The sequence below is a fragment of the Lampris incognitus genome, chromosome 10, assembly GCF_029633865.1.
Source record: "Lampris incognitus isolate fLamInc1 chromosome 10, fLamInc1.hap2, whole genome shotgun sequence".
Lineage (NCBI taxonomy): Eukaryota > Metazoa > Chordata > Actinopteri > Lampriformes > Lampridae > Lampris > Lampris incognitus.
In genome coordinates, this window is record NC_079220.1 from 43,946,438 (window position 1) to 43,961,437 (window position 15,000).

The 15,000-nt window shown below is 45.4% G+C and overlaps 1 protein-coding gene across 3 annotated transcripts in view; it reads left to right on the forward strand.

Moving 5' to 3' along the window:
- The window catches only part of LOC130119024 (caskin-2-like), a 119,286-nt gene that overhangs the window by 53,423 nt on the left and 50,863 nt on the right, over positions 1 to 15,000 (forward strand). For all 3 annotated transcript variants that reach the window (XM_056287383.1, XM_056287384.1, XM_056287385.1), the window contains exons 4-6: positions 9,490 to 9,587; positions 11,298 to 11,443; positions 13,932 to 14,027. In XM_056287383.1, the coding sequence (XP_056143358.1) occupies positions 9,490 to 9,587; positions 11,298 to 11,443; positions 13,932 to 14,027 (340 nt within the window). The remainder of the gene's footprint in view (positions 1 to 9,489; positions 9,588 to 11,297; positions 11,444 to 13,931; positions 14,028 to 15,000) is intronic.

The following is a 15,000-nucleotide window of genomic DNA, read 5'->3' on the forward strand; positions in this document are numbered from 1 at the left end:
TGTTCTTTCGTGCAACTGATGCATTTAAGTGTCATCTGTTTTTGTAAACATTTTCTGAAATGTAAAAACACATAAAAAAACAGTATAGGCAAATGTAAACAAAAGGTATACATATAAGAAAATAAAACTCTTCTTGGAAGGCTTTGTTGCATTGTAGTTGGCAAAAACGTTCTGACAGGATCTTATCTCCTGAATGAGGTAGATATGGTGTGTGCGTGTGTGTGTGTGTGTGTGTGAGAGAGAGAGAGAGAGAGAGAGAGAGAGAGAGAGAGAGAGAGAGAGAGAGAGAGAGAGAGAGAGAGAGCGAGCGGTGCATGTTCTAGTTTGTAGCTGCCAACTCTCGTGCATTCAGTGTGAGACATGCTAGTATATAAAAAAACTCCATGTCATGCCAAACAAATGGTCCCGTTTAGATGAGTTTTTGTCAGTCTTTTTTAATCTCACTCCAAGTCAGCCTTGAAAGTTAGAAGCTATGGGCTACATGAATGGCTTTCAAAACAAGTTTTCCCTGAGCTAAATTAAGCTAAATAACGTACGGAACACAACATAACTAGCTTCCATATTGATTTATGTTCATAACTAGCCAGTACATACAGCCAAAACTATGTTCTTCACTAGCGTTCATCTCAACTAGCAATCATATTAATTTGCACTAAAAAGACGAAGTTAAACATTACCTTGTGTCAGTTCCACCCTGAGATGCAAAGATGGGGTGCTTTTGGTTAAGGTGCTGCAGCATTGACAGTGTGCTCTTATGGTACGCTAGTTCGGTTTTGCAATGTACACATTGCGCAGTGTTTTCGGCTTTGTTTAAGTTGAAATGGCCCCAACACTTTGGAGAGTTTTCGTCTCTTCTTTGGGTCCGTCTCTTGAGCATCTCCTCCCGTACTCTCCATCGCGCCAATTATCAAAACAGCTAGACGTCATGTAGACGTAGCGTGAGCATGTTGTGCAACAGTAATAATTGTCCATTCTGAACATGGTGAACAGTAGTTTCACTATGAATTTTTGTAATCAAATTATTTGAATTACTTGATTAATCGTTTCAGCCTTATATCCAACCTTAACAAAAAAATCACTGTCAGGGATGACTGTCGGGACTTCCGGTCTGCATGGGCTAGCAGTTAGCTTAGCCTACCCCACTTCCGCATGCTGTTAGACCACCCTCGGTGTTTCCTCTTTGAGCGCAGCTCCGTGCAGGGCTGTGGTCCTTGGGCCCACCGGATGCAGCAGACCAGGCTCCCTCAGCCAATCCAACGCCAGCTCTCCCAGCCAGACACCTTCGACACACTCCCCGCACTCCACACGACAACACTAAAACATGAACTACAAGAACACACATATCCAAAAACTACAAGAACGACAAGAACACATCTATCCAAACTAACACATATAGCCAACCTAAACACAAAAAAAAAATCACTGTCCAAGGGAACCAACGCCAGCCAGGATGAGTGTCGGAACTGCCGGTCTGCATGGGCTAGCAGTTAGCTTAGCCTGCTCTGCTTCCGCGTCCTGTCAGACTGCTCTCGGTGTTTCCTCTTCGGGTGCAGCTCAAGGCAGGGCCGTGGTCCCTGAGCCCACAGGATGCGACAGACCAAGCTCTCCCAGCCGATCCAGCGCCAGCTCTCCCAGTCATCAAATGAAGACACAAACTTAGACGCAGACATGGGCAAAGACACTGCATGGATGGTATTAGGTGAGGCCGCTGCAAATGAAAAGCGTTATAAAGGCTGTGCTCAACAAAAATGTTAAAAGTTATGGAAAGATTTTAAAAAATTGCAATTTATTCATGCTAGCATTGGTAATATTGGATGCGCTTTTTAAGTCCTTGCAGCCTGCTTTACACAGACAGTAAAATAACTGTTCACCACATAGGCTCCAATTTGATAATGCATTAGCAACAATGGTTACTTGTATTATATAAGTATTATGTAAAACAATAGAATGCATTTGCAAGGATTTTACCCTGCGGTGTTTGCTTTCGCTCTGCTCCAGTTATTAACAGGAATATAGATCAAGATTGCATTGATTCTGTCAAAATGATGACTGGCACTTGGAATTATCTGTCAACGCTTTTAACATTCAGTAAATGACAGAAGAGTCTCAGTTAACACAACACCTTGACTGCTGTAACCTACATAAAGGCCTGAAACACTTGGATCTCCTCTGTTTGAAGTCCCAGTAGTCATCCAGAAGTTCGGCAGCCACTCACAGCAGGAGACGTTGAAAAAACAAAACAAAACACTATCGTCTTGCTGAGCATGTAGTCAAGTACCATTTTAACTCAAAGTAAGTACAAGAGAAAGGTGGAAAGTTTGGAGACCTTCTGATTTTCAGTCAAACTGGAGTCCGGTGCAAGGACTGGAAGTGCTAGAGTCATGTCCTCACTTATCACACTTATTCTCAGAGTTCACCCACTTTGAAAGCTCCCCCCCCCAAACCTACCCAGTGAGAGCCTTTTTCTTATAAGAGGTGCTGTGTCGGTCATACGTGTCAGCTCCGCTCAGCACCCTATGGAGACAGGGTGACATTTGGTTGTGATTCTTACAGACTCTGTTTTGTTTAGCATGTGCCAGCGCGCCCCAACCTGCTGCACTCATAAAGAACTTCTTGTAAATACTCTCAGTTGAGTCGACCGCGTTAGGCACTGTTGCAGTAACACCCATATACAGTAACTTCCGCCTTTCTTTCTTTCTTTTTCTTTTTGAGTCAGTAGTAAAGACCAGCCTGGGATTAACCCTGCTTGAAGGCCAGCCCTCCCTAGATGGAAATGGCCAGACCACCATGGGGGGGATGTGGATTCATAGACCTGATTAGCGCTGAACTGAGACTGGGAAGTGAGCTTGCAGCATCCACTGTCTGCCGTGTTGCAGCACTGTTATTCACTGGACTCCCAAATCTCAGTTGGAGAAAGAGAAACGTGTGTGTGTGGGGGGGGGGGGTGCAAGTGGTCAGGTCAGCGCTGGGAATGTGACACTAACAGCAGGAAAGTCATTTGACAAGACGGTAATGCAATCCACAGCACCCGTCTCTCTCTCTCTGTCTGACCTGCTGCAGTCTGGATGGATTGCTGTGTGTGTGTGTGTGTGTGTGTGTGTGTGTGTGTGTGTGTGTGTGTGCGTGCGTGCGTGCGTGCGTGCGTGCGTGCGTGCGTGCGTGCGTGCGTGCGTGCGTCTGATTAGGATTGCACAATAATGGCAAAAATGAAGATCTATATTATTTTGCATAATACTGTGATAGTGTGTATTATTCAGTCAGGATATTAACCTCGGTTTCAGGGTACTGAATTATTTCATTGCATTGCACATTTACAACCGGGTCCATTCTTTTTCAGTTTGCTCATTGACGCCTTTTTCAGCTAAAGCTCCATATGCGGCTTCTCTCTTTCTTTCCCACCTGTTACTGTGGCCTTCTTTGGTTTAATTGCTTGGGTGCATTGTGTGCACTTTTGATTTTGTCAGGTACAATGAAAGTGCTCGGTTTATCACACAAGGAATTTCAGATGCATTAAAAATATGATTTAAACACTTCAATATTGCGGAATAGCGGGAATATAAATTGTAGAATCATAAAATATGGACATCCAATTGTGCAGCCTTTTCTGTGTACATGTGTGTGCACATTCAAGTGTGTGACTTGTATGTGTATATAGTGCAAGCTGTGAGTGTGTAGTGAGTTTGCATCTGTATTTGTGTGTATGTGTTTACGCACGAGTTGGTGTGTGTGTGTGTGTGTGTGTGTGTGTGTGTGTGTGTGTGTGTGTGTGTGTGTGTGTGTGTGTGTGTGTGTAAGTGTATGTGATTGTGTTTGATATGCTGTCCCACTGCATTCCTGTCTGCAGGGAAGACACCACTCCAGTCCAGCATAGGGGGCCTCAATGAGGCAGGTCAGGCTCTCTGTGGAGAGGGTTACAGCTCTCACTCTCCATAAATACCCCCCGCCTCTCTCTCTGTCTCTCTCTGTCTCTCTCTCTCTCTCTGTCTCTCTCTGTCTCTCTGTCTCTTTCTCTCATTAGCATGACCGTACAATTTCATCAGAAATACAATAAAAGGTGCAATAAGCAGGATAGTAATTCTACTTATAGATAAGCTGTTGCAAGTTTGATGGTGAACATAAGAATAAATAGAATCACACTACACAGATCATTGGATAGATATCTGCCACATGTCTGCGGTTTAACTGACGGAAGCACGATCGATCAGTTGATTCTGAGTTCGTAGCAAGTAGAGACAAACTTTGCAGCCATACGTACGTCTTTTCCTCCTGACCAATATCTCGCTCATCCGTCGCTCTCCTCCTGGTGTGGCGATGAGAGGTGAGGTCAGACAGGCCCTTGTTCTGAGAGAGGAGAGGAGAGGAGTGGGGGAGGGAAAGGAAAAGAAGAAAGCGTGTCGCGAGGAGAGAAGGAGAGGGATGGGTATTTGGGTATTAGAGTAGGGTGGGGTGAAGGGGGTTGTTATTTAGTTGGGTAGTGGGGAGGCGCCCCTTTTGAACACAGAGCCTTTTCAAGGACTAGAGGACTTGTCAGGTGTGGTGCCAGGAGCAGGAATAGGGGAAAGAATTGAAGGGCAGGACAGACGAGGGATTGTCCACCTCCATTCCCTCTCACCTCCATCTCCTGACGGCCTCTTTCAGTTCAAGCCCACCCCCCCACCTCCCCACGTGAAGCCCCTGGCCCCTGGCCCAGCCTGTGCAATCACACCCCTGCCTGCAAGGCTGCTTGTGGCCCTTAAAAAGAACCGATCAGCAGGGGGCCTTGATCTGGACAGCTTGTCTCACTCACCAATAAAACACACACACACGCACACGCACACGCACACAGAGACAGAGTTAGTATCTGTAATATGTCATCAGTTATGTGTAATGTGCCGGCTACACATTTTGGAAAGGTCACTTTGCAAACCCATCATCGGTAGAGTAGACCTTGCGGGTTTTAACTTCAATTTTGCCATGTTTTAATCCAGCATCAGCCAACATGCAATGACTGATTTTGCTGATTGAAAAAAGAAAGCAAAAACCGCAGACTTTACAGAGACGAAATCTGGAGTGATTGTAAAAACAATCGAGGGATTAAATATATATATATATATATATATATATATATATATATATATATATATATATATATAGAGCGCGCCCCCCACCGAAACCGTCAATGGTGTTGTTATAAGTGCTCAACTAATGAGGAGCGGAATATCAATACAGGTACAGGAAAAAATAAAAGTTTAATACATTGCAGTACAGGTATATGTGTGTATGTGTATGTATGTATGTATACATCCCTGCCGCCCCATGACTGCTAGGATAGGCTCCAGCATCCCCACAACCCTGAGAACAGGATAAGCAGTTTGGATAATGGATGGATGGATGGATGGACACACACACACACACACACACACACACACACACACACACACACACACAGGAGACGCTGTGTTGAATGGCTGTGAGACGAGTCTAATTCACACAGGCTTAATACACTGTGTATTGAACTTCAGGTAACGTTTCAGTGGATGTACATGCACTGTTGATGTGCTTATGTTTGTGTATACATGTTAGTGCTGGGGGATATGAAAAATATTGTTATCAATATAATCATTGGGTGTTTTATGTGATATCAATATTAGAGATGCGCTGATATCAGTTTTTCATGACTGATACCAATTCCGAGTATGAATCTTCTAAGTATCTGCCAATACCGAGTCCCATTACTTTTGCTGAACGGTGCAGACTTAGACCATTATTTTGGGGTCAGTGGGCAAAATAACTAAGATAGAATCAGTTTTTACTCCACCATTAATGAAATACAGGCTTCCATGTGCCAAAAAAAGGCAGTAAATCAAACCATTTTACTTTTATTCATGACATGTTCCAGATGGCTTACTTGGCCAGTAATGTCGGTATCACTGCATCCATAATTGATTTATAGTATCACCATATCTGCTTACATATGCAAAAATACCATGTTTAACAATCCAATATTCATCACCTTAAACTGTTTGGTGATGTAAAAATTCCCCCTCCCATATTTCAGACCTCATTTTGTGAATTTTTTTTGTTTTTAAGGATTTTTTTTTTTTGGTGGCATTTTCCTCCTTTATTTGGTAGTGATAGTCGAGAGAGAGACAGGAAAGGCAGGGGAGAGAGAGGGGATGACATGCAGCAAAGGGACCAGGCCGGATTCAAACCCAGGCCACTGCAGTAAGGACTCAGCCTTATGTGGTACACGCTCTACCAGGTGAGCCAGCGGCGCGCTCCTGAAAACTTGTATTTAACAAATTCTCATTATCATTAATGTAGACGACAAAATTGTGTACCACCACATCACAATATCATCCCCATACAATACCACTGAACAACCAGCCTTAGTAAGTGTGTGTGTGTGTGTGTGTGTGTGTGTGTATGTGTGTGTGTGTGTAAGTATATGTGATTGTGTTTGATATGCTGTCCCACTGCATTCCTGTCTGCAGGGAAGACACCACTCCAGTCCAGCATAGGGGGCCTCAATGAGGCAGGTCAGGCTCTCTGTGGAGAAGGTTACAGCTCTCACTCTCCATAAATACCCCCCCCCCTCTCTCTGTCTCTCTCTGTCTCTGTCTCTCTCTGTCTCTCTCTTTCTCTCATTAGCATGACCGTACAATTTCATCAGAAATACAATAAAAGGTGCAATAAGCAGGATAGTAATTCTACTTATAGATAAGCTGTTGCAAGTTTGATGGTGAACATAAGAATAAATAGAATCACACTACACAGATCATTGGATAGATATCTGCCACATGTCTGCGGTTTAACTGATGGAAGCACGATCGATCAGTTGATTCTGAGTTCGTAGCAAGTAGAGACAAACTTTGCAGCCATACGTACGTCTTTTCCTCCTGACCAATATCTCGCTCATCCGTCGCTCTCCTCCTGGTGTGGCGATGAGAGGTGAGGTCAGACAGGCCCTTGTTCTGAGAGAGGAGAGGAGAGGAGTGGGGGAGGGAAAGGAAAAGAAGAAAGCGTGGCGCGAGTGCCACACGTGCATGTGTGCTTGTGTGTGTGTGTGTGTGTGTGTGTGTGTGTGTGTGTGTGTGTGTGTGTGTGTGTGTGTGTGTGTGTGAAGAGGAACAGGAAGTCCACTGATGTTTTGCGGCGTCTTTCCTCATAGCTCCAGCTGCTTTTGTTTCGAGGAAATGTTTCGTGTTTTCTTTCATCTCCACTTCCTACTTCGGCTTTTCAACTTTGCTATGAACCCCCCACCCGCCCCCCCACAGCCTAGTGTACAGTCACTCTGTTATTTTGATACTCTGGCATTAATGAAATGGTTTCATTTGAGGCTTTTATTAGTGGCCTCCGGGGAGACCAGTATCCTCGTCCTGTCCAAACTCATTATCTCGCTCGTATCCTTACACAACTGTGGCTAGACACCCTGGTCCCCTCCTCTGTGGGTTTCCATTAGACACCTGGGATCCGGGGCCTTGCTTTTTACACACAGTTCTGCCATGTCAGAGATGTGCCCGTTAAAACAAAAAGTGGGGAGGGGAGAGTGTAGCTGTCAGAATGCACTGAACACATGAAGTAGATGTGAAGGATGGACAGGAGGATTATTTCTTTTATCTCTCTTTCTCTCTGTTTGTCTCTCTATCTCCTTTTGTGACTCGATTTTTTTTCATAAGTACCTTCTCCCTCTTTTATGAGCACGAAAGCCATACCCACAAACATACACACCAGCATGCAGAGAGAGAGAGAGACACACACACACCACACACACACACACACACACACAGAGTTTTAGTAATCTCATCCATTAGTCTTAGACGTGCCCTCGGCGTTGTCTGTTACTCTGCCCACATGAATGCCCTTCCCATGGATTACACAACTGCCTTTACACAGCGGGCAAAAGACAGAAACACACCATTTACATCAAAACCACCTTTCTTTCTTTCTTTCTTTCTTTTCTGACTCCTTTCCTTACAGTGTCCATGTACTTCCACATGCTGTACTTAAAGATCATGTCCGTCTGTTCTGCTGCCTGTCTGCAGGTTTTTCTTCGGTAACATATAGGGGACGATGATCCTGTGGGATACTATAGCTGTTATGACTTGTGTCTAAGGAGGTCTACCCCTGTGTGTGTGCATGTGTGTGTGTGTGTGCGCGTTTAAGAGTGAAGAAGTGATTTATATTTGTGGTGTCTGGACTTGCTGCTGCCATGAATCAGTACGAGGGAGGAGGCAGAACGTCTTCCTGTTACTCACCAAGTATCTGAGGCCCCTTGGTGGGACATTGCTTCGTATCGACATGCCCCGACCGACAGACATGCCACAGCACCCATAAACCATGCAGCAAGTTAACCCTCCCTGCCCTCTAGACAGCGCCTTCTCCAATCCTCCAATTCATATTCACCATCCTTCCGCAGCCCACAACCCCTACAGTCCCCCCATTCCCCACAACAGATAAAGACCTGAGACTAGAGAAGACAGAAAGGGGAGGAGGAGGAGGAGGAGGAGAGGTGTGTCTCTGTCTCTCTGTGTGGAAGAATCTCATCATTTGCTTTGCAAGACTTTGCCTGTTGTGTCTGAGGGGGTCTCTCTCTGTCTCTCTCTCTCTCTCTGTCTGTCTGTCTGTCTGTCTCTCTGTCGCTCTGTCTCTCTCTCTCTCCCTCTCTCTCTCTCTCTCTCTCTCTCTCTCTCTCTCTCTCTCTCTGTCTCTGTCTCTCTCTCTCTCTCTCTCTCTGTCTGTCTGTCTGTCTGTCTGTCTGTCTGTCTGTCTGTCTGTCTGTCTGTCTGTCACTCTGTCTCTCTGTCTCTCTCTCTGTCTATCTGCCTGTCTGTCTGTCTGTCTGTCTGTCTGTCTGTCTGTCGCTCTGTCTCTCTCTGTCTGTCTATCTGTCTGTCTGTCTGTCTGTCTGTCTGTCTGTCTGTCTGTCTGTCTCTCTCTCTCTCTCTCTCTCTCTCTCTCTCTCTCTCTCTCTCTCTCTCTCTCTCTCTCTCTCTCTCTCTCTCTCTCTCTCTCTCTCTCTCTCTCTCTCTCTCTCTCTCTCTCCCTCTCCCTCTCCCTCTCTCTCTCTCCGTCCGAGTTCTCCACTCCAGACCCAGGCAGCCCCAAGCACCCCGGCCCAGTCCAGCTGGCGCTGCTTAGTTTGTGGCTGCTGTGCTATACTGAAGTCGTATTTGTATGTACAGTGCCATACGGGGGAGCTCTTAATTAAATCTTCACAAGGGAAGCAGACAGACTTTGTGATTGCTGCAGTGATGTGGTGTGTTTTAAGGCAATGGAAAGGATATTGGGGTCTATCTGGGTGGGCGGTGTATTGCATTTTGCCGCAGAAAAGGGATTTTAAATACACAACAAAGCCCTGTTACTGTTAAACGTGTTTCAAACCAGCTGTTTTCCCCTTTATACTTGTCTTTTATGCCTTGTTTGTTTGGCTTTAGTCAGCTATGTTTCATAATTCCCTCAGTTACTTGATCTCTATTTGAGGCCACTCTCTCCTTGTCCGTGATCCAGGTTTTCAGCCCTGCACCATGCTGCCCTCACGGGGACCACGGAGCTGCTGTCGGCACTGCTGGAGGCCCAGGCCACTGTGGACATCAAGGACAGCAATGGTGAGACCCACACCCTGGATATTATTTTTGTAGGGTTTTTTTTTTTTTTTGCAGTCATGCATATTGTCAGTGATATCTTTTATTCACCAGCTTCATTGTGCAGATTTTGGATTCAGGACCACCATTGTACTTAGCGTTAAAATGGTGTCTTTTGAGGCCATTTTGTAAACCAGATGGACTATATAACTTCAGTATAACTACCAAAGTCAAAATAATAATTTAGTATGCTACACATGATTGGAAATTAAATGTTTTACTGAAGTCATGTGAGAAAAGGTAGCAACGTGTTCCCACTAATCCAATCTTCACTGTTGTAAATCAAAGGCGAGGTGTTCAGGGTAAACCAAAGGATGGTGTCCGACAAAATATATGGAAATGACTCGCGGTGCACAAGCAAAAACACACATAAACAAGCTCATACAGACCCCAAGAGGACCATCTGAGAACAGCATAGCCAATATGAAGTCATCACACCAGGCTAACCATGAGACACTGATAAAGTCAACCGGGTAATCCTTCTGTCAGTGGTTGTTGATCCAGTCCTCTGAGACCCCCAGTTTTACCTCTGGTTTTCAACTGGACTGAGCATCTCTATCTTAAATCTCTAAAAGAAGCTTTTGATTTTCCAGTAATTACATGAAGTAATGCTCAACTGCCCATATGTGTCCGGTGTTCATTCTTCTGATGCCTGGATGATAACGCACCATGTAGTGAGAGTATCTTATTCATTACACAACAACAGGTTAAAATCTTACACGTTCTGTATGTTTAATGTAGCTGCCATATCTATGACAGTCTGCATGCGTCTGTTTGCCTCTTTGGTTGTGTCCAGAAGGTGTGTGTCTGTGGCCCTGCTGTAGACACAACACAGTTGGCGGGTAAACATGGTGTCTGGGTAGTGTAGCGGTCTATTCCATTGCCTACCAACACGGGGATCACCAGTTCAAATCCCCATGTTACCGCCGGCTTGGTCGGGTGTCCCTACAGACACAATTGTCCGTGGCTGCGGGTGAGAAGCCGGATGTGGGTACGTGTCCTGGTGGCTGAACTAGCGCCTCCTTTGGTCGGTTGGGGCACCTGTTCCGGGGGGGGGGGGGACTCCCATGCGCTATGTCCCCCTGGCAAAACTCTTCACTGTCAGGTGACATGAAGCGGCTGGCGTCTCCACATGTATCTGAGGAGACATGTGGTAGTCTACAGCCCTCCCCGGATCAGCAGAGCGGGGGTTATTGGCCAGGTACAATAAGGCAGAAAAAGGGGGAAAAAATCCAACAAAAAAAATAAAGAAGTTGGTGGGTAAACTCATGAAAAAAATTAAAATGATGTACATATTTATCAAGCTTCATGGAAGTATAGAAAGAAGTATTATTCTAATATAGGATAAAGTTGTTGGGATTTTTTATGTTGTTTTCTTAAAATAAGGACTTCAGCAGCGGCCCTGTTCATTGGAGAATGGCTTTTTGATTTCAGTAGGTCATGTGATCTGTGTTTCTGCAGATGTCTTTCTTGTTAAAAACGGAACATTACATAAGTTAATATGATTTGATTGATAATTGTTTGGCTTGTTATGATCATGGACTGGAACTCACAGTTTACTTGCCTGCTTTGTTCGCATAACTCTCCTTCCCCTGTGGACCAACCGCTGGGCTTATTTTACCCCCCCTGTGTTTCTCCCATTGAGCCTCGTTGTTCTCTCTACTGCCCCTGCAGGAATGCGTCCGCTGCACTACGCTGCGTGGCAGGGCAAGGCCGACTCTGTGCTGATGCTGCTGCGTTCGGGGGCCTCGGTAAACAGCATGTCACAGGATGGACACATCCCTTTGCACCTGGCCGCCCAGTACGGACACTACGATGTCGTGAGTACCGCAGAAACACACGCCTGGGAAACGCATGCCAACACACTTGTTTATTCACATTCACAGTCTGATTGACATACAAGATACTATGCTGCTGTCATTGTATGGACAATACAATGTTAGGTTGGTGGGCTTGCTAGTTCATCATAAAATGATGGCGTATATTTTGTTTATTCATCATTCAAATGCGTATCACCCTACATCACTCTTTCACAGCGGCACATGTAAAGTAAACATGGTGAAGAACCCACAAGTGTTGCATGGGTTCACCTGAATGTCACTGGCACACATGGTAACTCACACAGGGGTGAGTTAGGACTGATCAAAAGCAGACGAATGATCCAGACTGAACACACAGATTTTGACTAGTAATTCACAGGTCAGCGCGCTGCCCTTATTTTACGTTTAGACCCTGGACCCCAAAACACAGATGGGCCGGGGTCACCCGGGTGTTGGGTGGGTGAGGGGTGGAGGGGTTACTAGTGGTGGGTAAAGTCATACAAAGAACTCCTCTGACTGGATTACAGAGGAATGAGAGGAGAGAGGGGTCTTCACAGAGGAGAAAAAAGAAAGAAAAAGAGTGAGAGAGAAATCTATAGGGAGGAAGGAATGTAGCGAGAGGAATTGCATTGGATTTGGAGGGATTGAGGTGATGATGACGATGATGGGGATTTGGGGATGGGAGGTAGATCTAGGACGATCAGATTTTAGGCAGAGAAAGGGAGGGTTGTATGTATGTGTGTGTGTGTGTGTGTGTGTGTGTGTTGTGTAAGAAGTGGAGGGGGTGTTTAGAGACCCTCTCTGCTCCCAATCCACCCACCCTCATCTTCCCCCAGCAGGGCAGATGTGAGGATTGACAACAACAGAGTTTCTGTTGGCTGATGAAATGAACAGCATTTGTACAATCACTTTATAAACCTGCTGCAAAACTTGATTTTATTTCTGTTAATGAAGACTGTTTATGTCATTTTTTTAAAGTGCGGGATGACATTTAAGAGCTAGCTGCGCAAAACAGCCCCATGTGTTTATTATGGGGACCACCAACCTCCCTGCCTCCCAGCGTGGGGACCATTATTAGAGGATTTCATTTGGTTGTCCAACATACGTTTTTATTGTTGCTATTGAGGTTGTGTCACACACGATAATAGATCCTCATCTGCTCGTAGTTAACCGTAGACCATCACATCTGAAGCAGTCTTCATGTCAGAGTGACTGGAGCGTTTTTGGACTAAATACAGGTTCTTTGGATATGGCACCAGGTGCTGAGTGATGGTGCTTACGTTGTCTCACTGGCTTACATGTCCTGCAACATGAGCCATATGCGTGTGTCCACGCCGTGATGTGCTGTGCAGTACGGGGCCGTGTGTGAAGCTTTACCTGCTCTGTGTTTGAAATAGTATTGTGTGGTTGTCTGTAAGTGTGTGTGTGTGTGTGTGTGTGTGTGTGTGTGTGTGTGTGTGTGTGTGTGTGTGTGTGTGTGTGTGTGTGTGTGTGTTTAGCTACCTAACACTTAGTTGGTCAACCTCTTATAAGTAATGCAAAGGTGCAATGACAGGGGAAAGACAAGACTGTTGGGTATATCAACATTTTCCTCAGCTATATATTAAATTACTAAAGAAGATCGTTTAATCAATTCAGATGTACATGGGCACTGCCTTTTATTTAAATAAAGGCAAGAATACCTGGGTTGAGTGACGTGGCAGTCTATTCCGATGTCTACCAACATGGAGATTGCCGGTTTGAATCCCTGTGTTACCTCCAGCGTGGTTGGACGTCCCTACAGACACAATTGGACGTGTCTGTGGGTGGAAAGCCGTATGTGGGTATGTGTCCTGGTCGCTGCACTAGCGCCTCCTCTTTTCAGTCGGGGCATCTGTTCGTGGGGGAGGGGGAACTGGGGGGAATAGCGTGATCCTCCCACACGCTATGCCCCCCTGGTGAAACTCCTCACTGTCAGGTGAAAAGAAGCAGCTGGCAACTCCACATGTATCAGAGGAGACATGTGGTAGTCTGCAGCCCAGGATGGCTTGGAAGAGTGGGGTGATTGGCCGGATGCAATTGGGGAGAAAGGGGGGGGAATAGGTAAGAATCACATCGCAACCTCTGAACTCAGAGCGAACAGAAAATTTCTGCTTTCGAAATTGTGAATACCAGATAGTGTTCGTTCATATGGACTCATTTCAGGAACTCAATACATATGGCCCCATAAAACCTCCCTGATTACAGGCTGAAGAAACTGGAACAACAGGTGGGTTATGTTCTGTAAGTGCCGGGCAGAAATGGAGAACCTGCAGGACTGGTGGTACCCGAGGACCAGATTATGAACTCACTAGTTTGTTCTGTTTGTGTGTATTTGAACATGATTGTGAACATGCTTTTGTGCACACATGTGCACATGTGTGTATGCATACATGCGTGTTTCTCATCTGCATTATTGTGTTAACCTTTGCATGTAGTAAATAAGTCTCCTGTAATCTGCCCTCCCCAGTCAGAGATGCTGCTTCAGCACCAGTCCAACCCCTGCCTGGTGAACAAAGCTAAGAAGACTCCGTTGGACCTGGCCTGTGAATTTGGCCGAGTGAAGGTGAGCCTGTGCCTCCAAACACACACCAACACAGACACAAACTGCATCACCACTCACGGATAAAAAAAAGTGTCTGAAAATGATCAACCCATCAAAACTGAACAGAAACCTCACATATGGCACTAATGTATTCTTGAAATTATATAGTGGGTTTTAGGATGGCTTTCATGTCCTGTGGGATATGAATCATCGGCTCACAAAGGACTTTGTAAACCTCTAGTGTCAAGTGTGTAGCAATATAGAAATCACCAGAAATGGAACCACAAAGATTTCATGTGACAGCAGCATTATGTGGCTCAGTGTGTTTGCATGCTTTCATGTGTTTGCCATTGTGTATCTATGTGTGCATGTGTGTCCATGCATGTGTTTGGCTATGTGTGTGTGTGTGTGTGTGTGACATTTCCAGTCAAAGTAGGGACCTGGAAATTGCTGCTCACTTTGTGCCCTGCCCTTGACTTTTGAAACTTGCTCAAGAAATTAAAATGGATGGATGTTCCCAAAGTTGACAACAAGCTAGGCCAAAAATATCTTTCAGCAACTGAATTGTATGCACCCATATACCTTGATGTGCAACATACTAGGTGATGGCATGATGCTGACTCTGTGATGAATGATCTTCATGCAGGACTAACAGGTCAGTTAGAGGGTTGAATGAAATAAAAGTTGAACAAACAGAAGAGGCAGAGTTATGTGTGTCAGCCCGCTCAGAGAGCCTGGGAACCTCAACTGCTGTCTGAGTGACACAACCACTCAGCTCTGGACTGCGCAACACACAGTCACAGCTGGACAAACACACACACACACACACACACACACACACACACACACACACACACACTCCTCTGGTTGGCTTTGGATATGGGATGGACTGTATTGTCCCAGCTCCTCTTGTTTCTATCAGTAAATAGTACTGCTGTTATCTTTTAGTCCCCTCCCTCACCCCGCCTCCACATTATGTCTTTACATCCACTGC